The sequence below is a fragment of the Lepidochelys kempii genome, chromosome 3 (assembly GCF_965140265.1).
Source record: "Lepidochelys kempii isolate rLepKem1 chromosome 3, rLepKem1.hap2, whole genome shotgun sequence".
In the NCBI taxonomy this organism is placed as follows: domain Eukaryota; kingdom Metazoa; phylum Chordata; order Testudines; family Cheloniidae; genus Lepidochelys; species Lepidochelys kempii.
In genome coordinates this window covers 142,787,401-142,808,597 of record NC_133258.1, presented here as the reverse complement: position 1 = coordinate 142,808,597, position 21,197 = coordinate 142,787,401, and the positions used below count along the sequence as shown (strand labels likewise).

The 21,197-nt window shown below is 40.2% G+C and overlaps 1 protein-coding gene across 5 annotated transcripts in view; it reads right to left on the bottom strand.

The window, feature by feature from the left end:
• The window catches only part of PRKD3 (protein kinase D3), an 80,530-nt gene that overhangs the window by 8,165 nt on the left and 51,168 nt on the right, over window positions 1-21,197 (bottom strand). For all 5 annotated transcript variants that reach the window (XM_073338343.1, XM_073338344.1, XM_073338346.1 and 2 more), the window contains 8 exons: window positions 19,109-19,232; window positions 16,046-16,123; window positions 13,486-13,762; window positions 10,116-10,168; window positions 9,264-9,336; window positions 4,421-4,527; window positions 3,607-3,768; window positions 3,010-3,108 (listed from right to left, as the gene is read on the bottom strand). In XM_073338343.1, the coding sequence (XP_073194444.1) occupies window positions 3,010-3,108; window positions 3,607-3,768; window positions 4,421-4,527; window positions 9,264-9,336; window positions 10,116-10,168; window positions 13,486-13,762; window positions 16,046-16,123; window positions 19,109-19,232 (973 nt within the window). The remainder of the gene's footprint in view (window positions 1-3,009; window positions 3,109-3,606; window positions 3,769-4,420; window positions 4,528-9,263; window positions 9,337-10,115; window positions 10,169-13,485; window positions 13,763-16,045; window positions 16,124-19,108; window positions 19,233-21,197) is intronic.

Sequence of the window (21,197 nt, the reverse complement as noted above, 5' to 3'; positions counted from 1 at the left end):
AACTGCTAAAAGTTGGGATGCCAACCTAAACAATTTGGTTATGTCCAAGTAAAAACCTAACGCCCTTCTGACATCCAAAGTATGGAGTGTCTCTTCATCCTTATGAGATTGGGGCTTAGGAAAGGAAGTTGTAAATTATATCACTTGATTGAGGTGGAATTTTGATATTACTTTAGGCACAGATTTCGGATGTGCACGTAACTTTGTCCTTATAAAAGATTGTGTAAGGAGGGTCAACTACCAAGGCTTGTAATTCCCCCACTCTTCTCCCAGAGGTAATAGCTATCAAAAAGGCTACTTTCATGGATAGATGAAGTAAAGAGCAGGTTGCCATCAGTTCAAAGCGTGGACCCATCAACTTTGTTAACACCAGATTTGAGCCCTAAAGATATAGCCACCTGGAGATATAACCTGTCCAGACTCTTTAAGAACACTGGATTAGAGAATACTGAGTGGCCAGTGATTGGAAACTGGAGATAGCTCCCAGATGGTACCAATGGATAGGCCTTGTTGTTTCAGGCAGAACAAGTAATCCAAGACATGGTGGAAAGAGGCCCAGACTGGAAAACTTCTTTCTGCTATGACCATAAAGAAAATCATTTTCACTTGAACAGAAAAGTATATTGACTAGGTTTTCAGCTACTCAGGAAGATGTTTCATACATTCTCTGAACACACTGCCTCTTAAGGCATTAACTATAGAGCATCCAAGCCATAAGATGGAGAGCAGACAGGTTGTAATGCAGTGAGTCGACTGTGGTCCTGCAAGATCAGGTTAGGTTCTGATGGTAGTGTCAAAAGAGCCCTGATAAGAGGCTCTGCAGACTGGAGAAAAAAGTTACCTACTTTTCGTGACCATTGCTCTTCAAGATGTGTTGCTCATGTCCATTCCATTCTAGGTGTGTGCGTACCCACGTGCCTGGTCATCGGAGATTTTTGCCTTAGTGGTATCTGTAGGGTCAGCAGTGGCCTCGATCTTTTGGAGGCAGCTGGCTCCTTCAAGACACATTGCCCATGCTTCTTCCTTGATACCAGGGAAGGGGAATAGCACAGAGTCTCCGCAATGTACTGAGGGGCACTTCTGACAGAGGCAGAAGTACTTGACGTCCACCCCTTTGGTCCAAGGCTTGAAGTTTCTACAGATATGGGAACAGTCTGAGATGCGACCCTCACCGAGGCACTTTAGACTGCTGAGGGTCACTTATCAGACTTCTTGCAGCCAATGCAAGCCTTAAAGCCCATGTACCAGGAGTTGGCACCCAGAACAAGCAGGAACTGACAATCTAAGCAAAACTAAGCTAAATAATCATAAAACTTTACTCTAAAGGTCTAACTATTGATGAGTACACGAACTATATACAAGAAAAATTCCCTGAAAAAGAGAATATTAGCAACCCCACCGATCATGGGTGTTTAGAAGGGACTGAAGAGGGTCAGGGGCGGCTCTGCCCATTATATAATTGTGCAGCAGCATGAAGCAACAGAGGGCACATGTACCACCCTGATGGATACCGGTAAGGGAAAAATCTCCGACTCTGGCACACTTGGCTGGCACCTGAAGTAAAATGGACATGTGCAATCACTCAAGGAACATCGCAAAAAGAAAAGCAGTACTTGTGGCACCTTAGAGACTAACCAATTTATTTGAGCATAAGCTTTTGTGAGCTACAGCTCACTTAATCGGATGTGAAGTGAGCTGTAGCTCACGAAAGCTTATGCTCAAATAAATTGGTTAGTCTCTAAGTTAAGTGAGCTGTAGCTCACAAAAGCTTATGCTCAAATAAATTGGTTAGTCTCTAAGGTGCCACAAGTACTCCTTTTCTTTTTGCGAATACAGACTAACACGGCTGTTACTCTGAAACCTGTCAAAGAACATCTACACTTATTCAATAAATCAGTACACAAAATACATAGATAATTCATAACCTCTTGCCACCAGGTCCTTTTAATTTAACTGTGGTAAACTCTTCTAGAACTTAGTTGTACTAATACATCTTAAGTCTCCTGGACAGTTGCATTGCAATATCTGAATTTATATTTCAGAGAACAGAATATACTCTTTTGGTTTTAGATTAAATAGATTCTAAGGCTAGAAGGAACCAAGTAATCTGAACTCCTGTATAATACAGGCCACAGAATTTCACCCAGTTACCCCTCTAGCCCCAACTGTTTGTTTGACTAATGCATGCTTTCCAAAAAGGCATCCTGTGTTGATTTGAAGACAGTGAGAGATGGGGTCTCCACCACATTTATTGGTAGTTTGTTCCAATGTTAATCAGCCTCATAGTTAAAGAAAATTGTGTCTTATTTCCTATTTGAATTTGTCTGGTTTAAACTTTCAACCGTTAGTTCTTGCTATGCCTTTTACTGCTAGATTAGAGTCGTTTAATACCTGGTATTTTCTCCTTGTGAAAGTACTTATAGACTGTAATCAAGTCACCTCTTACTCCTCTAAGATATACCTGAAGCATGAAGATTTCAGTCATTAACTGATTAGGATCAGGAAGAAACTTCCCCTATGGCAAGATTATTCCACAGTTGTCCACTACAAAGTTTCTTGCACCTTCCTCTGAAGCTGCTGCTATGGGCCGCTGTCAGACACAGGACACTGACCTGAAGGATTCACTGATCTGATCCAGATTGGTAATTCCGATGTCCCTACCTGCTTGCTTTGGGAAAATGTATTCTTCCAGCACTCACTGAGGCAGTTGGAAAGGTGGAGGGGTCTTATTCTCTTTGAAGGAGTGAGCAGAGGCTACTACTTACTGAGAGGGACAGTAACATTAGAGCAGGGAAAGTAGAGGTGAAAAACTTCATCCTCAGTGTTTTAAGAGTTGAAAAAAATGTAATAAGGTAACAAAACAGGCAGCTCACATAATTCTAGTTATATTTTGGGTGAAAACATCAGTAACACTGTCCTATGACAGATAATTTTTAAGCTCTAAATCCTATATTTCTTCTTTAGTGGAACAGTGATTTAGGATGAAACATTTGTTATATTTTCACTCACCTGAGGGAATGGTTCTGCTGATGCTAGCAGTACATTTTCTGGTTTTAAATCACAGTGTACAATATTCTTGAAGTGTAAATTCCTCAAAGCAACAAGTATCTACAAAAGAAGGAAAGGTATTTTCAAAATGATTAGGACTGTAAGTGTCTAAGCACCAAAGATCAGACACAAAGTTGTACAATAATTTTTAACTGTACAGACTTCTACAATTTTGCTGTGCTTTCACATTGTGCAAGTGCTATTTTTTTTCCTGATCAAAATCACGATTAGTGTTAATTTTGTTTGGGGAAGGGCAGTTTTTGAATATTTTTATACCACACATGCACCTTTATGAAAACTTAATTTGAGGTGTCTCCTTTAAAACATAACCAATTACACCTCTAGGGAAAAAACGTGAAAACTGTCACCTAGGATGAGAGTCTGAATTCTCATCAGTTCAACTTCCATTAAATACAAAGTCTACCGTTAAAGCTTTGTCTTCTTTAAATAATGATTGAATCTAGGCAATACCTTGGCCTAAATTCTACTCACACCAGTTTAAGAAACCAAAATCTGGCCCCTTTTCTTCAGAGAAGCAAACAGAGATGGAATACCAACCTGGGTGACCATGAACTTAGTGATTCGTTCTGGTAGCCGACTCTTCTCACTTGAAAGAATCATCTCCAGCATATCTCCATGCAACTTTTCCATCACAACAAACACCCGTTCTGGGGTTTCAAACATACATTCCAGGTTTACAATCCCAGGGTGGTGCAAATTCTAGAGAGTTACAAAATTCACATGAAGAACAAAAGAGATATAGCACTGATTAAACAGTTGGAAAATTACACTTATCCTGAGCTACAAAATCAGAAAGGATATACAAATGGAGAATTAGGGATTAGAAACAAAGGGTATGAGGCAGAAGGCATTTCAAGGTGGCAAGATTTAACAAAAGAAATGTGCCAATTGCCAGTATTAAGATTACTTTTGTCTTGAAAGGGAAATTATATCTGAAGTGGACAATTTTGTATATGATACAATCAGACAGGAATATAAAGGAAAAGAGCAAACATTTGTATGGATTGATGGGCAAGTCATGCAATCAACAGAACAGAAGTCACATGAATTTCAGCTGCTGCCTGTTGCTTCAGGGTGGCCCCAGGAAGCCTAAGTATATCTTCTCCCTCGGTCCGTGCTGGCAGTAAGTAGACAGCTGCTAACAATAAGCTGACAACTCTGCTACCAGCTGCTCACAGACTCCCTGTCTTTCAGATCCCCCTCTAACAGCTGGGCTCAGATTTCAAGGATTCGGTCTTATGCCCAGCTCAGTAAAGCACTTAAGCACATGCCATAGAATCACAGAAATAATCTTTTCCTTTGACAGGACACAAAGCTTAAATGTGGATTTTATTTAAAATTTATTTTGTACCTGCAGAATGGCAACTTCATTGCGAAGCTGACTTTCCTGTTTTGTAGGGAATCTCATCTTATCAATGACTTTAATAGCCACATCCCGTCCAGTCTTCCTATGTTTTCCTAACAGAAAAGCAGTACCACCCATCAAACAGCAGAAAATCATTCATTAACAAAATTACAGTTGAAAGCTTTCCTCTTTGTGGAAATGGGTACTTTTTTCACAATCATAAATGTTAATACACATCTGAGTTGAAAATTGTAACTGAGATATGAATGTAAGTATGACAGTAAGTACTCTCAATCCTGAAATGCAGGATTCTTCTGCAGCATAAATTTAAAGTGACTGTCGCTTTGCTGTCCAATCTGTACATTGATACTAAATATATTAGGTGAATTTCACCCCATGCAGATGACCTGCAAAAGACCTATGCACCATTAAGTGTCACATAAGCCCATAAAATCCTGGCCTCTTCTATGCTGATGCTCAGGGTGAGATGGAAAAAGGTGTAAGGATTCTTCTCTCCTGTTGTCCCAGCAGCCAAAGGATACTTCCACAGTGTGCAGGAATGTGCTAGAAGGTACATCCAGCTAATTCACTGGCTGGCATGCCATATGCCCAACAGGGTATAGTCTACATGAAGAGGGATACAGTAGCCCAAAGCAGGTGTGCTGCCATCTGAAAGCTCTAAATGACTGGTAGGGAAAACCGGCTGATCGGGGGTGTGGGTGTGTGATGTTTCACCTCAATAGAAAACATTATACCCTACACAGACAGGATGTCTCAAATGCTAATCGGCAGCTGCCCACCCAGCACCCCCACCCATGCTCAGTTGTTTCCTGTAATGTCAGGATTAACCCCTCAATGAAGAGGGCAGGTTAATGAGGTCAGACACAGAAGGACCTTAGTAATCTAACATACATCAATGTTAAATCTAGAATGAGATTGTAACAAAAACAAAAGGGAATGTCTGCTCAGTGAAAGTGCTGAAAAATATTTTAGAAAAATGTATAAAATACACAGAAAAGTCCACAGCTATAGTGTAAGAGGCACAGAGAATACTACGGTGCACTGCTAGACAAATACTACAAGGAGGTCAAACTACTGCTATATAAACAACCTAGCTAGACCTCACCTGGAGTTCTGTATTCAGGACTGGTGGTCATGGCTTAGTAATTGCTCCTGAAGGTTGTTGCATGGAGCAATCAACATAATGTACCTGCCTTAAAGATTTACATGATGAATAAATGGTTAAAAAAAGGGCTTATTTCCACTGGACAAAATGAAGTAGACTTAATGGAGGCCTGACTGAAGTTCCAAATGGCAACAAAGTAGCCAAACAGACTTCATAGTTGAAAAGTAAAAACAATTAAATCAGATTAGAAGAGACTAATACAATGAAAAGCTTGCAATATATCCTGGGCTGACAGAAGAAATGGCATAAAGGTTGAAATCCTTCCAAGGATTTTAGGAGATCTGTTTTGAGGCATCCAGTATCAATACCAAATAAAACCCGCGGATGACATACAGCAATTCTTAAAATGACATAAATTATAGCCACCTGTAAGGGTTAAATATATATATATAAAATTCAAAGGAAGAGGTTCTAACTCCACTAAACATCACATTATACCAAAATGCCACAAAAATAAAGTCAATAGTGGACTAGACATATTCCTTCTGGATACTGGACTTGATTAAAGAACCAGGAGACAATATTTGGTTAAGTAAAGAGAACAAACTGGAGCTGTGCTCACACACAGGTGAAGGATTAACATTAAATACTCTATGTGGGTTCAAAATGGCTTTAAACATAGCCCTTTGATATGGTATTGCTGTCAAATCATACACCAGTAAGAGATCACCCAAATTTCCTCCCTAACCCCACAAAAATGTTAACACCTTTTAGAAATTAAAGGTAATGTGAATAAAGGGGCAAACAGAAAGAAAAGCTAGATATCAATACCTCAAAATGTATTTGATTTTCAGTATCTACAAGTTCAAAATTTTGTCCTACATTCTGCAAAAAAGCAAAAATTTCTCATATACTTAGAGCATCCTATTGGTTTAATTATTTCTGTGAGAAATTTTCTAAAAATACGGGAACACAAAAATGAAACCAAAAGTATTTTATTCACTGTATGTTAACTAGAAGGTTGTATATCCAAATTTTAAATGAATAAGAATATTCCTATTTATGGTATAATGGTTACCAGATCCAATCTGTGAACTGTTGGCAATAAATAGTGAAGCAGTGTTGATTCCAGGATGTTAGCAAGAGAAGGTGGATGACGTAATACCTTTTATTGGACCAACTTCTGTTTGTGAGACAGACAAGCTTTCAAGCTTACACAGAGCTCTTCTTCTGGAGACAAAAAGCTCTGTGTAAGCTCAAAAGCTTGTCTCTTTTCATCAGAAGCTGGTCCAATAAAATATTACCTCACCCAACTTTGTCTCAGCAATAAATAGATCAATGCAGTCAGAACGTAAGACTTTGGTTATATTCTCTTTTCTTGCGCTCCCATTTTCTTTGTGATTTTAGTATCTTAAATGTGTTACAGCATGCATGCATGGTGTAAATGGTGGCGTGAACTAAAAAAGAATTTGGACAAATGCTTCATACAAGCATTAAACACATTGGCTAAAAGTAGTATTGAACCAAGGAGTAATTGTTGTAAACATCAAGAGGAGTTTCTATACAAAGGACAGCATAATTCTGGGAGTAGATCAAAAAATGATAAACAGGGAAAACTGTCTAATTCTGTCACAATCTCTCTTTCCCACCCCACAATCTGAACTTAAAAGAGAATCCTTACACAAAATGTCATGCTACCACTTTCCATGGAGTCCAGATGCAAAATAAATTTCTGTCAAGAATGGTGGACAGCTACCAGCCCATCAACTTATATCTCCATCACAAAATTTTCAGAGTAAGAAGAGTATTAATAGCACAACTAATATACAGAAGAATTAAAGTTTCCATGCTTTCTAGACAATGGAGGCAAAATGGAAAGGACGTTTTCTTTCTTTACATTGACTGTTTAATTACTGGTTTCAGAGTAGCAGCCGTGTTAGTCTGTATTCGCTAAAAGAAAAGGAGTACTTGTGGCACCTTAGAGACTAACAAATTTATTTGAGCATAAGCTTTCGTGAGCTACAGCTCACTTCATCAGATACATTCAGTGGAAAATTCAGTGGGGAGATTTATATACACAGAGAACATGAAACAACGGGTGTTACCATACATACTGTAACAAGAGCGATCACTTAAGGTAAGAAATTACCAGGAAAGGGGGGGGAAGAAGGGGGAAACCTTTTGTAGTGATAATCAAGGTGGGCCATTTCCAGCGGTTGACAAGAATGTCTGAGTGGACACAGTTGGCAACAGGCTTTGTTGCAAGGATAGGTTCCTGAGTTAGTGGTTCTGTTGTGTGGTTGCTGGTATTTGCTTCAGGTTGGGGCCTGTCTATAAGCAAGGACTGGCCCGTCTCCCAAGATCTGTGAGAGTGATGGGTCGTCCTTCAGGATAGGTTGTAGATCCTTGATGATGTGTTGGAGAGGTTTTAGTTGGGGGCTGAAGGTGATGGCTAGTGGCGTTCTTTTATTTTCTTTGTTGGGCCTGTCCTGTAGTAGGTAACTTCTGGGTACTCTTCTGGCTCTGTCAATCTGTTTCTTCACTTCAGCAGGTGGGTATTGTAGTTGTAAGAATGCTTGAGAGAGATCTTGTAGGCGTTTGTCTCTGTCTGAGTGGTTGGAGCAAATGCAGTTATATCATAGAGCTGGGCTGTAGACAATGGATCGTGTGCTGTGGTCTGGATGAAAGCTGGAGGCATGTAGGTAGGAATAGCAGTCAGTAGGTTTCCGGTATAGGGTGATGTTTACGTGACCATCGCTTATTAGCACCGTAGTGTCCAGGAAGTGGATCTCTTGCGTGGACAGGTCCAGGCTGAGGTTGATGGTGGGATTGAAATTGTTGAAATCATGGTGGAATTCCTCAAGGGCTTCTTTTCCATGGGTCCAGATGATGAAGATGTCATCAATGTAGCGCAAGTAGAGTAGGGGCATTAGGGGACGAGAGCTGAGGAAGCATTGTTCTAAGTCGGCCATAAAAGTGTTGGCATACTGTGGGGCCATGCAGGTACCCATAGCAGTGCCGCTGATTTGAAGGTATACATTGTCCCCAAATGTGAAATAGTTATGGATGAGGACAAAGTCACAAAGTTCAGCCACCAGGTTAGCTGTGACATTATCGGGGATACTGTTCCTGACGGTTTGTAGGACATCTTTGTGTGGAATGTTGCTGTAGAGGGCTTCTACATCCATAGTGGCCAGGATGGTGTTTTCAGGAAGATCACCGATGAATTGTTGTTTCCTCAGGAAGTCAGTTGTGTCTCGAAGATAGCTGGGAGTGCTGGTAGCGTAGGGCCTGAGGAGGGAGTCTACATAGCCAGCTCAAATAAATTTGTTAGTCTCTAAGGTGCCACAAGTACTCCTTTTCTTTTTGTTTAATTACTGTTCTTTTGCCTCCTTTCTTGCTTTCTGATAGGTGGAGTCTTAAAAGGTAACAATGATTCTTCTCTGGGAAGAGGAGACATGAAATGGAAGAAAACTAGCAAGACTGTTCAGATGATTTTGTCTTGTTTCCAGAATTTCATTTGCTCATGATTTCACATTACAAACAAATAATATGTTGTAACTTAAGCATTTTAACATGAAATATTATGGCAGCAGAGCTGTATGTCATTGGGACAACTCAGATATGAGTAATATATGAAATGTGACTGTAGCTAATATACGGACACTAGCCAACTACACCCCAGCATGAGCACATACATAGCAAAAGTTCACAGTAACTTACCTCCATATACAATGCCAAACTGACCGGAACCTAGGACCTCATCAGCAAAGATCTGATATACAGAGCTGATATCCTATTGCATGAAAGAGATAAGCCGCAAACATTAGGAGCAATCAGAGAACAAATGTCCATTTGGAAATTCAATGGTACTGGCTAAATTGTTAATCATGCTTTCAATAAACAGTTTGAAATTAAAGTTGCTTTGGTTATTTTAAAACTATGGGGCAGATTCAAAGCTAATGTAAGTTGTCGTATCTGCCTCATTGTATTTAACACTATGGTGACAGTAAAGAAAATGAATAATTTTGTACTAACTGACATATATACATAACATCCACTTATTATTCTGAATGTCACTGAATATCCGCTCTCTCATTCTTAAAAATTCCAGAACACACTTTTAGTTCAATCTGTTCTGGGTTCTAATAAAGACAGTCAAACAAAAGGTTAAAAACCTGTCTACTAAGATTATTTTTCACTCATATCTCCGGCCCTTAAGTAAATGAAAATATAAAAAATTCAGCCGAAGTATTTGGAGCATAATTGCATCACCTACAAATATAGGTTTCCCATTGTGTGTGCGCATCATTAATTTGGAAATAGATATACAGGGGAAGGAACTTTCTCTAAGGAAATTCTAGTCATTGTATTACATATGATGACACACACTCACCAAAATATCAATTATGTCAATAAGGGAGACTGCTTTTATGTACCTATTGAGAATAGAGAGTTCCATGGCTGTAAAACCTTTAGGTGTTTTCCCTTGACCATTTTATGAGACATTCTTTCTTACTATCAATTGCTTTAAAAGAGTTTGGGTACATAATACTATTTTTGCACATGACTCACCACATTCTCCTGGATCTGGCAATTTGAAACAGAGATGCTAAGAGATAATTCCTCTGCAATAAGAAAGAAAGTATAACACTTTAACAGAATAAAAAGTCAAGTTTTGTTACTGGTTAAAAATCATTTAACAGACTTCTAGCAATGTAGCTAGGGTGAAAGGCTGTGCACTGGTGTTCTGCAGAAAAATATATATTCAGACTCCAAAGTCACATGTTGATTTAGACAAACTGGTCTGGGTTTTGTTTTGTGAAGCAATAGTTCAGGATTAGTAAAATGCCAAAACTGATGGGAAAAGAGGTTAAAGATTAGAACAATTTGTACAAGACCAGGAGCTGGAAACTGAAGATGAAAGTAATTTGCCTACTGCATCGTAAATTGCAGCAATTCTCTGGTAGTGAAACAGAAAAGTAATCAAGTGACAAAGTAAAACAGATCATTTATCTTAACCAAAAGGAATTGTTAGCTGTCTGCAGAGTTAAGGAACTTATATGCAATTAAGTAGGTAAATATAAGCAACCAAGGGAAGGAAAATATCAAGTCAAGCAAGATACAGACGAGCATGATAATTTACAAAATATTGCCTGTGTAAGTTCTATTCTAAATGTTAGTTTTGTAGATCTGCTGAAGGAGGACATAAATCTGCTAAATTTGAGAGCAAATCTGGAAGACTGATCAGAGACCTCTTCAAGTAAAAGAAGCAGACATGGAAGTTCAGAGCACAGAAAATTTCTACTCTAAGTCTTCAGCAGAGAACCAACTTAGACATGAAGTTTAGGAGTATAACCTCATAATGTACAAGGCAAGAAAATAGACAAAACATAGCAACAATTGCCTTTTCCTTTGTCTTCAGGCTGGAGTCAAACTTCTCAGACAAAAGGACAAAGACCAATCTGCCAAGTGAACTTTCAGAGTATGCTGAACAAATCCCTGGACAATATGAATGTCAGGCATGTTCCAAACCAGAAAGAGCCTTGAACTCTAGGAACACAATTCAAAAGCACAAAGAGAAAGCCTGTTGCTTCCTCTCTTGTCATCAATGCTCCACCCTCAAAGCAAGGCTCTACAGAACTGGCATGGTAACAAATACCAACTCACTGGGACTAGGTTCCTCTGAATATTGTACCTGAACAAGAACCTCTACAGGTTCATGCGTGTCTAATGACTGTCCTCTTCTATTCGAGACTGGTTAGGCCTTAGTTGGGACAAAGTATTCAATTTTGGCCAAGAAACAGTTGAATTCAAGAAGTGAGAAACAAAAATTGTAAGATTTAGAAAATAACATCAAAATATACATAGTCTAAATTGCAGTAAGGATAAAGTAGGTTAAAAGGAAGAGGAACTTTGTAAAATCACCATTACTGGAGATATTTAAGACTACATGTGACACCCATCTATAGAGATGCTTAGAGAGCATGAAATCAGTCCAGTTACCATGCAGGAGGACAGTGATCAACTAACGGCCCCTTCCAGATAAGCTGATTCATGTATAAAAAACAACATGTAGACTGACAGTTCTCCACTGATCACATATCTGAGGAGACTTAAGAGCATAACTTATTCTACCCAACAACATCATTACTTTACATTCAAAGTACTCCCTCAGAAGCTGCCTATATAAGTTAATTAGCAAGACAAGGTGGGTGAGGTAAGATCTTTTATTGGACCAACTTCTGTTGGTGAAAGAGACAAGCTTTTGAGCCACAGAGCTCATCCAATAAAAGATATTGCCTAACCCACACCCACCTTGACTTTAACATCCAGGACCCGACACAGCTATAACTATACTGTGTACAATTATATGACATAAAAGTTCACTGAATCTACCTCCAGTCTTCTTCCCTCCTACTTTAAGTGAAGCTACACCAACTGGGGAGCTCTGCCTTCTAATTTATTAAAACAAAGACCCGGAGAGCCACCCTTTTTGAGGAACAGTAGTATGTCAGTGATTCATCAATTAAGGGAAGAATCATCTGCAAGCTCCTTACATGCATATATAAACCAAAATACTAAATCGGCAGTGCAGATATGAAAAACGGTGCCTAGAAAACAAATTTCTAAGGATTTTTCACGTGATTTGATGGATGTATGTAGTTGTTAAGCTATGTCCCTTTTATAGACAATTTTAATGTCTATAGTCAGACTGATGTTCACTAACTAACAAATGCACTGAAGTCACTGGTTTCCAGGATATATCATGTTATCAAAAGGATTACAAATAATTACTTTTGGCTTTTTAAATACTAAAAAGGGCTTCTGCCTATATTAGTCTCTTAGAGTTAAAACTCAGAAGATGATAGATATATTTAAAAGAATGGTAAAACAGCTATAGTAACCAATCACATTTCACAGAAACAATACCTCTCCATAATTAAATACCAATATGGTGTTTGCTAGATATACATCACACTAATTTGAGAGCATATTTTGTTTTCAGAATATACCTTCACTCATTGATTGAGGGCAGCATCTGAGTATCACTCTGCTGTCGATATCATTACCTACACAGAATAGGTAGGGATTTGATATTGTCAGGGGTAAATTAATTTATCCCAGGATTCCTTGCAAATTTAGTGACACAACAATAGGCGGACGAAGGAGCAGGTGGGCCCCAGCAGTGGACAGCATTGAGGGAGAACTCAAGTGTGGAAGCATAAGCCTGAGCAGGGTAACAGTATGAATGCTGTTGCCAACAGGCTCCAAGGAGGTACTTGGAGAGAATGACCTGGAATATCTGGTGTTCAGTACACCAGGGACAGTGAATCTGATGTGCTGTGTGAAGAAGAAGGGTGAAGAAGGAAGGGTGGTGCCTTTCTTCTGCCTTTTTACAACTTCAGTGCAGAAGGAGTTCATCCCACCACTGGCAGTATTTACATTCCATTATCGGCTCCCTTCCTTGTTCTTACAGCTAGGGTATAACTACAAAGAGGCATTACATATGTGAAAGGGATGAGGGGGACAGTACCACAAAGTATCTGAAATCTCACAAACTTAAAGAAATTTCACTTAAAGTAACAACCCATTTTTTTTTAAAGTTTATATTAAAAGAAGTACTTTAGTCATGATCTGTATTAAATGCATCAGCTACGTGTGACTTTTACAGTCCTACAATAAAGGTTTTGTAATATGCATTCATGATAGAAATGACAACAGATTCTTAACTACTGTTTGGTGCTACAACAGGTGAAAAGGTTTCTTTTCACAATTAAAATAAAATTCTACATGTGTCTAAAAATTAAGTAAGGCCCCAATTCAACAAAGCATTTACATGAATACTTTACTTTAAATACATGCTTAAATGCTTTACTGAACTGGAGCCTAAATCAGTAACAGCTTCAGTATATGAACAACAGTGCCTTGTCTGCCTGCTTACTGTGATCTTTTCCTTGTCCTGCTGCAGTGCACACGCTAGCTTGAGGAGTGACTGGCATCAAAGCCTGACGGATGGCTTTCTCCCAGCTTTGAGCTACGTCAAGTCCAACTCCAGTGGCAGCAAGAACAGGATTGTGATGGCTGTTGCCATTATTTTCGCCAACAAAGTATACCATGGTGTCAGTGATGATCTCAAAACAGTGTGGGTTGCTGCCCTGCACCATGTTTGAGAAATCTCGAGGCTGATTCACCTGGAGAATTTCTGAAAGTGGGATCTCCTGAAGAAAAATATGAAGCATTAAAAAAATTGAAAACGTACATGTAGCTATAACATATTGGAACTTCTTTCTTGAAGTTAAGAGTCATTACAGTTACTGAACGGGATGTTCTGGTAATGTCAAACTTCATATTGCTACAAACGCCACAATTTTTCCAAACTGCTATATACAAGCCCAGAGAGATTTCCAACATTGTTGTTTATCTCCATACATATTTAGGGCCCAATCCAGTACTCAAGCCAAACAGAAACATCATTAACTTAAATGGGAGCACAGCTTAAGTAAACATCATGGGATCAGGCTCTTAGTAATAGGACTGTTTTATTTTTTTAAATAGCGGTATTATTTGTATTTGGGCTAGGACTTCATTGCATTAGGTCCCGAATATACACACACAATCCTTTTTATGAAGAGTTTACAGCTCAGAGAAGATACAACAAGTGAGCGTGACCAAAACAAGAAGGAATAGGAGACAAAGGACAAGGGCAACAGTGCTAAGAATATGTGGTTACCTAAGCAAGTTACATGCACTATTACAAAAAACTAAAGAATTCCCTTCTATATAAATATTAGACAATCCCACTGGCATTCTACCTTGCCATTATCAGCTGGCAAATTACCATAGTACCATGGCAGAAGTGAGACTTGGAGAGAGATTTGAAGAAAGAGAGTTGTAAGTTTATGGACCAGTTAGGGGACAGCATTCCATGCATGTGGGAAAGCGTGTGTAAAGACATTTGTAAAAAACTGGACAAGCAGGTGAACTAGGCTGGCATTGTAGTGAGAGGAGAGGGTCACTCAATAAGAGGCAAGAGCGGATAAGTAGGAAGGACAAATTGTGAAGAGTTTTAAAGGTGAGGACAAAAAGCCTTCAAATAGTAGAAAAGTAAGAGTTAGTGGAGGGTTTTAAAGAGGTAGTAACATAATGTGAGCAACGAGTGAAGAAAATGTTAACAGTTATGTTTTGAATGGACTGGAATGGGGCAATTTGAGCATCAGGGAGGTCTCAGAGGAGAAGATTGCATTGTTCCAGATAGGAAGGAGGAGGACCTGGACAAGAATTTTAGCTGAATGCACAGAGAAGAAGCTGGATCTTAGAGATGTTATGGAGGAAGAAACTGCAAGATTTGGACACAGCCTGAATGTGCTCAGCAAGAGGGGAAAAATCTCTGCTTAAATTATCAACACATTCTGAGCATTTCGCTACAAAATGTATTACTATATTAATAACCTGCTAGAATTATTGGCAAGCCTTGACTATTTACTGATTGGGCTGCACAGCAAGATGAGAATAAAGAAATGCATTTAACTAATCTTGGTTAATTACTCCTCAGAGAACAATTTCAGTTTTATCTTAGGAACTTAAAAGTAAATACAGGAGCCCATGTGAACATTTACAGTCAACATGTATAGTAAGAGAAGACCCCAGCTTTTAACAAAGCCATCTGTCAGAAGTGATTGAGCTGGCAAGTTACAGAAATGAGAGCAGATGACTGAAGTAATATGGAGTGAAAATCCCTTAATAAAGTTGAGCATCATCCACGTTAAACTCTTTGTCAAGGCCCTGAGACTTTCATAGTTATTTATTTACCAATACCTTTTACAAAAGAAAAATTATTTTCCAATGCATTCTCTTTCTAAAATCTGACATGTCATATCAGCTTAATCTGCAGCCTGGGAGGTTTAGGTTATATATTAGGAAGAACTTTTTAACTGTAAAGATAGTTAAGCACCAGAATAATCTTCCCAGGGAGGTTGTGGAATGTCTGGAGCTTTTTAAGAACAGGTTACACCAACACCTGTCAGGGATAGTCTAGGTATATTTGATCTTGCCTCAACACAGGGACCTGGACTAGATGACCTCTCAAGGTCCCTTACAGCCCTACACTGCTGTGATTCTAAGCTACAGCCCCAACTGTACAACACACAATCTACATCTACAATGGGGTATCACCAGTTAGCCAAACTATCCAATAACTGCTAAGAAACTTCATATACTAAGCTAACACGCCTTTAAATAACCGTTTAAATTTTTTTTTTTAAAGTGAGAGACATTTAGTCCAGGTGATTAAGCAGAGGAATGGGAAGCATGAGCTCCTAAGGTTCTAGTCCTAGCTCTTCCTATCTGGTGCCTTTGGCAAATCACAACCTTTCTGCCTCAGCTTTGATCTATAAAACAGGGATAATATTTATCATTCTACCTCAAAGGTTTGTTGAGAATAAACTGGATGTTTGTAAAGTAACAAGTAAAGTGCTATACAACTGCTGAGTATTATTACTTACCTTGTAATATTTTGTTCCAGATTCATTTTGAAATAGCGTAAGACATTTACTATCCAGTCTCCAGTAATGTCTCTTTCTCTACAAGACATACCACAGAGGATCATCAGACACAAACAAAACAAAACTGCTAAAACTTCAGTTTCCAGAAATTTAATGTAGAGTGGTTTTATGGTACACATGATATACTGCACACATCAGGCTACCGCTGCTAGAGTTTTCAGTTTACACTGGATGCATGAAGCAGTATGTACTTTGGGATACATACGCCAATTTTTAAAACTCAAGAACAGACGCATTCCACAAATTGGAAAGAATGGTTACTTACCCTATGGTAACTGTGGTTCTTTTCGAAGTGTTGTCCACATGGATTCCACTCATGGTGCATGTGCTCCATGCAGGCAAGATCAGATTCTTTTGGCTAGCAGTGTCCGTGGGGGCCACACCTGCATCCTAAGTGTTCTTACACAGCTCCCACCCACGGGTATTAAGGGCTGAGAAAGCCCAACCATCCCTCAGTTCCTTTGCCGATACAGAATCCGAGAGGAGGATACTGCAGTAGTGGGGAAGGAGGATGGTTCATTGAATCCATGTGGACGACACATCTTGAAGAACCACAGTTAGTGTATGGTGAGTAACTGTTTTCTCTGAAAAAAGGAGTAATTGTGGCACCTTAGAGACTAACAAATTTATTTGAGCATAAGCTTTCATGAGCTACAGCTCACTTCATTGGATGCATTCAGTGGAAAATACAGTGGGGAGATTTATATACACAGAGAACATGAAACAATGGGGGTTACTATACACAGTGTAAGGAGAGTGATCACTTAAGATGAGCTAATACCAGCAGGAGAGTGGTTAATTATATCCAGTTTGCAAATTAACTCCAATTCAGCAGTCACTCATTGGAGTCTGTTTTTGAAGTTTTTTTTGTTAAAGAATTGTCACTTTTTAGATTAGGTCTCTAATCGAGTGACCAGAGAGATTGAAGTGTTCTCCGACTGCTTTTTGAATGTTATCATTCTTGAAGTCTGATTTGTGTCCTTTATTCTTTTACGTAGAAACTGTCCAGTCTGACCAATGTACATGGCAGAGGGGCATTGCTGGCACATGATGGCGTACATCACATTGGTAGCTGTGCAGGTGAATGAGCCTCTGATAGTGTGGCTGATGTGATTAAGCCCTATGATGGTGTCCCCTGAATAGATATGTGGACACAGTTGGCAATGGGCTTTGTTGCAAGGATAGGTTCCTGGTTAGTGGTTTTGTTGCGTGGTTGCTGGTGAGTATTTCCTTAAGGTTGGGGGGCTGTCTGTAAGCGAGGACTGGCCTGTCTCCCAAGATCTGTGAGAGTGATGGGTCGTCCTTCAGGATAGGTTGTAGATCCTTGATGATGCGTTGGAGAGGTTTTAGTTGGGGGCTGAAGGTGATGGCTAGTGGCGTTCTTTTATTTTCTTTGTTGGGCCTGTCCTGTAGTAGATGACTTTTGGGTACTCTTCTGGCTCTGTCAATCTGTTTCTTCACTTCCGCAGGTGGGTATTGTAGTTGTAAGAATGCTTGATAGAGATCTTGTAGGTGTTTGTCTCTGTCTGAGGGGTTGGAGCAAATGCGGTTGTATCGTAGAGCTTGGCTGTAGACAACGGATCGTGTGCTGTGGTCTGGATGAAAGCTGGAGGCATGTAGGTGGGAATAGCGGTCAGTAGGTTTCCGGTATAGGGTGGTGTTTATGTGACCATCGCTTATTAGCACTGTAGTGTCCCGGAAGTGGATCTCTTGTGTGGACAGTGTGTATGGTAACCCCCATTGTTTGATGTTCTCTGTGTATGTAAATCTCCCCACTGTATTTTCCACTGAATGCATCCGATGAAGTGAGCTGTAGCTCATGAAAGCTTACACTCAAATACATTTGTTAGTCTCTAAGGTGCCACAAGTACTCCTTTTCTTTTTGTGAATACAGACTAACGCGGCTGCTACTTTGAAACCTGTTCTCTCTGAGTGATTGTCCACCTGCATTCCATTCCTGGTGACTAACAAAAAGCTGTCTATTTGCTTGGAGGTGGGTACCAGGAGTCCTACTTAAAAAAATGATTGCAGGATAGCCAATCTGGAAGCCTCTGGCAAACAGTAGTGTCTTGCAAAGATGTGGATAGAGCTCCCTGTAGCTACCCTAAAATTTCAAGTACTAAGACATTCCCCAAACAGGCAGCAGAGGCTGCCTGGTCTTTAGTGGAATGAGTGCTAATGTGGAATCTAACTTGGCTAGCCCATAATTGTTTTTATAAAATTGAAGACCCGCTTAGACACCCTTGGTGAGAATACAAGTCGTCCCCTAACTCTTATCAGCAAACACCATGGATAGTCCGGGTATGTTACTGAATGATTTTTTCTTGTTGATGTAAAAGTTTAGCGTCTTTACTACAACACCTGAGTTAAGGTTAGCTTCCCCAAGAGTTGAGTGAGATTTGAGGGGGGGGAAAACTGGGAGGTGAATGGATTGGTTGGAACTCTGAGACAACCTTGTGGAAAACTTGGAGACTGACCCCCATCATCTTGAAACAAGGAGAACGTATCATGAGAGCCAGACTCTCCTCTACCCTTTGAACTGATGTAAGGACTACTACAAAAGCAAACTTCATCAACAGGTGGCACAGGGAACAGGTTGCTAAGGGCCCATCAACTCTGCTAACAGTCTACTGAGGTTCAAAAGGGGGAAACTGGGGAAAAAACATGAAGCCCTTAAGGAATCTTGCCACTGTAGGATGGGAAAATGCAATCTGGCCCCATATAAGAGAAAGATACATAGATGTTGCTACTAAATACATCCTTATGGAGTTGATAGAAAGCCTAGATAATTTCAGGGCTAGCAAACAGGGAATTGAGTCTTGCTAGATTTCCTTAGTCATATTGTTACTGCATACATCTAAATATATTCAAATTAAATTCTAAACAAGGACGTCAATACATTATTAAACCAGTTTTTTAAAACAAAAGGGAAATTAATTTATTGATTTAAACAAGTAACCCTTAAAATAAAATAGATATATGAAGAAACTTAAAGCTACTAACCAGGTTGTCTCTGCTGGTATAGTGAACCATCCATCCTTCCTTCACCATTGTACTGCTCTTCCTCTTTGTGTGCTTGATTGACTGTACAACCCTCATTAGTGGAATATTATTACTTGTTGATGGACTAAATTTTAAAAAAGGTTATAATTTAATCAGAAACCATTAAAATTTGACGACAATTATACCAGTACTATACTGTGTGTTTTCAGGAACAGACATCTTTTCTTACCTATAAATGCTATTTCTTTGATTGACAAGGTCACCTTCTAAATAAGTTGAATGTCACTAGCATAATGATCATCCAGTTGAATAGCAGGATTTTTCAGCTGCAACACGTTGTCACAAGGCTGCTACTAGCTTCCTCAGTACAAATGCCAAAGCATTTACAACAGAGTGATATGTTTACAAAATTGAAGATAAGGTATGCCTGGTTGGAATTAGAATGACTAGAGAAATAATGCCATCTCACTAAAGATTAACTGAAGTGGTCATTTTTTTTCTCCAACAACCAGAAAATAGTATCACTAATGCCTATGTACTGTTATTCTGTTCCACTTATTACACTATTCCATAATACTGCTATTCCACTGGTCATCTGTGTCTGTACACATGTGACATAAGCTGTCCACCTGGCCAGAAATGGACTTTCTTCATTTGAGCCATGCCTGCACTAAACAATTTTACCAAAAAAATAATCATCCCACTAGTGTTAGCTCAAGTGCAGACAAGGCTCTGGCTGCTTCTAACATTTTTATAAATGAATTAACTAAATCTGCAGGTTTATGCAGTAAAAACCACCAATGTCCTGTCCAGAAAGTGGTGGTAGCACTGGTGGGAATAGTTTGCAAACAAGGCTTGAGAGAATCCAGCTGACACTTTTCAAAGTAATAAAGAAATTTTTAAAAATTACATAATAAAATAAAGTAAACTAACCCAAACTGGATAATGATTGCCCTATTCAAGACCAAGAAGATATTTAATTTCAATCAAATCAGATACCAAATTCTTCCTCTCAAACCGTCAATACCCCCCACTTTATGTAAGTAAAGACAATTGGTATACAAGCTGTACACAGAGAAATCAACACTCACATCAAAATCTAAACTACAAAAACTAAAATATCATCTCCTTTAGTCCAGCTCACAAGGAATTAAAACACAAGGGCTAAAGCCATTTAGATCTGTTTACAGTAGGAATGAATTTGGTCCAAGGTCAGTAGCATAAAATAGGCATGAAGATCTTGGTCAGCAAGGCATTTTCCATTGATGAATCCAGGGGTCTCAAACTCAAAAGACCATGAGGGCCAAATGAGGACTAGTGCATTGGCCTGAAGGCCACATCACTGACACCCCCCCTGCCCAGCTGCCCCGACTCCACCCCTTCCATGAGGCCCCACCCCTGCCCCGCCTCTTCCCACCCCTTCCCCGCCCCCATTCCAACCCCTTCCCCAAAGTCCCCACCACAACTCCGCCCCCTCCCAGACCCCAGGGGGTGCAGGGTGCTCAGGGCAGGGGGTTGGGGTGCAGGAGGGGTACACAGTGCGGGCTCCGGCCCGGCACCGCTTACCTAGAGCGACTCCAGGGTTGCAGCAGCGCGCACCGGGGCCAGGGAAGGCTCCCTGCCTGCCTGTCCAGGCCCCAGCCCTGCGCCGCTCTGCTCCGGGAAGTGGCCGGAACCACGTCCCTGCTGCCCCTGGGGGAGGAGGGACACAGGGCTCCGTGCACTGCTTTTGCCGCTCCTCCAGGTACCTCCCCTGAAGCTCCCATTGGCTGCAGTTCCCCATTCTCAGCCAATGCGAGCTGCAGGGGGCAGTGCCTGGGAGCAACACACAGAGCTCTCTGTGCACCCCCACCCCCACCCCCACCCCGGTGGTGCCGGGAGCAGGGATGTGGTGCCAGGAGCAGCGCAGGGCTCGCAGCACCAGGGGACGCAATCTCAACTGCAGCCTGTAGTTTGCCCACCCCTGGCCCAGAAGTAGGCGAGGTGGGGGGAGCTTGGTGGGCTGTGTGTTTGAGACCCCTGGACTAATCTGTAGTTCTAGACATTTTTCAATAAGCTGATTTATTTCCAGGTTCACAGTCACAGTTCA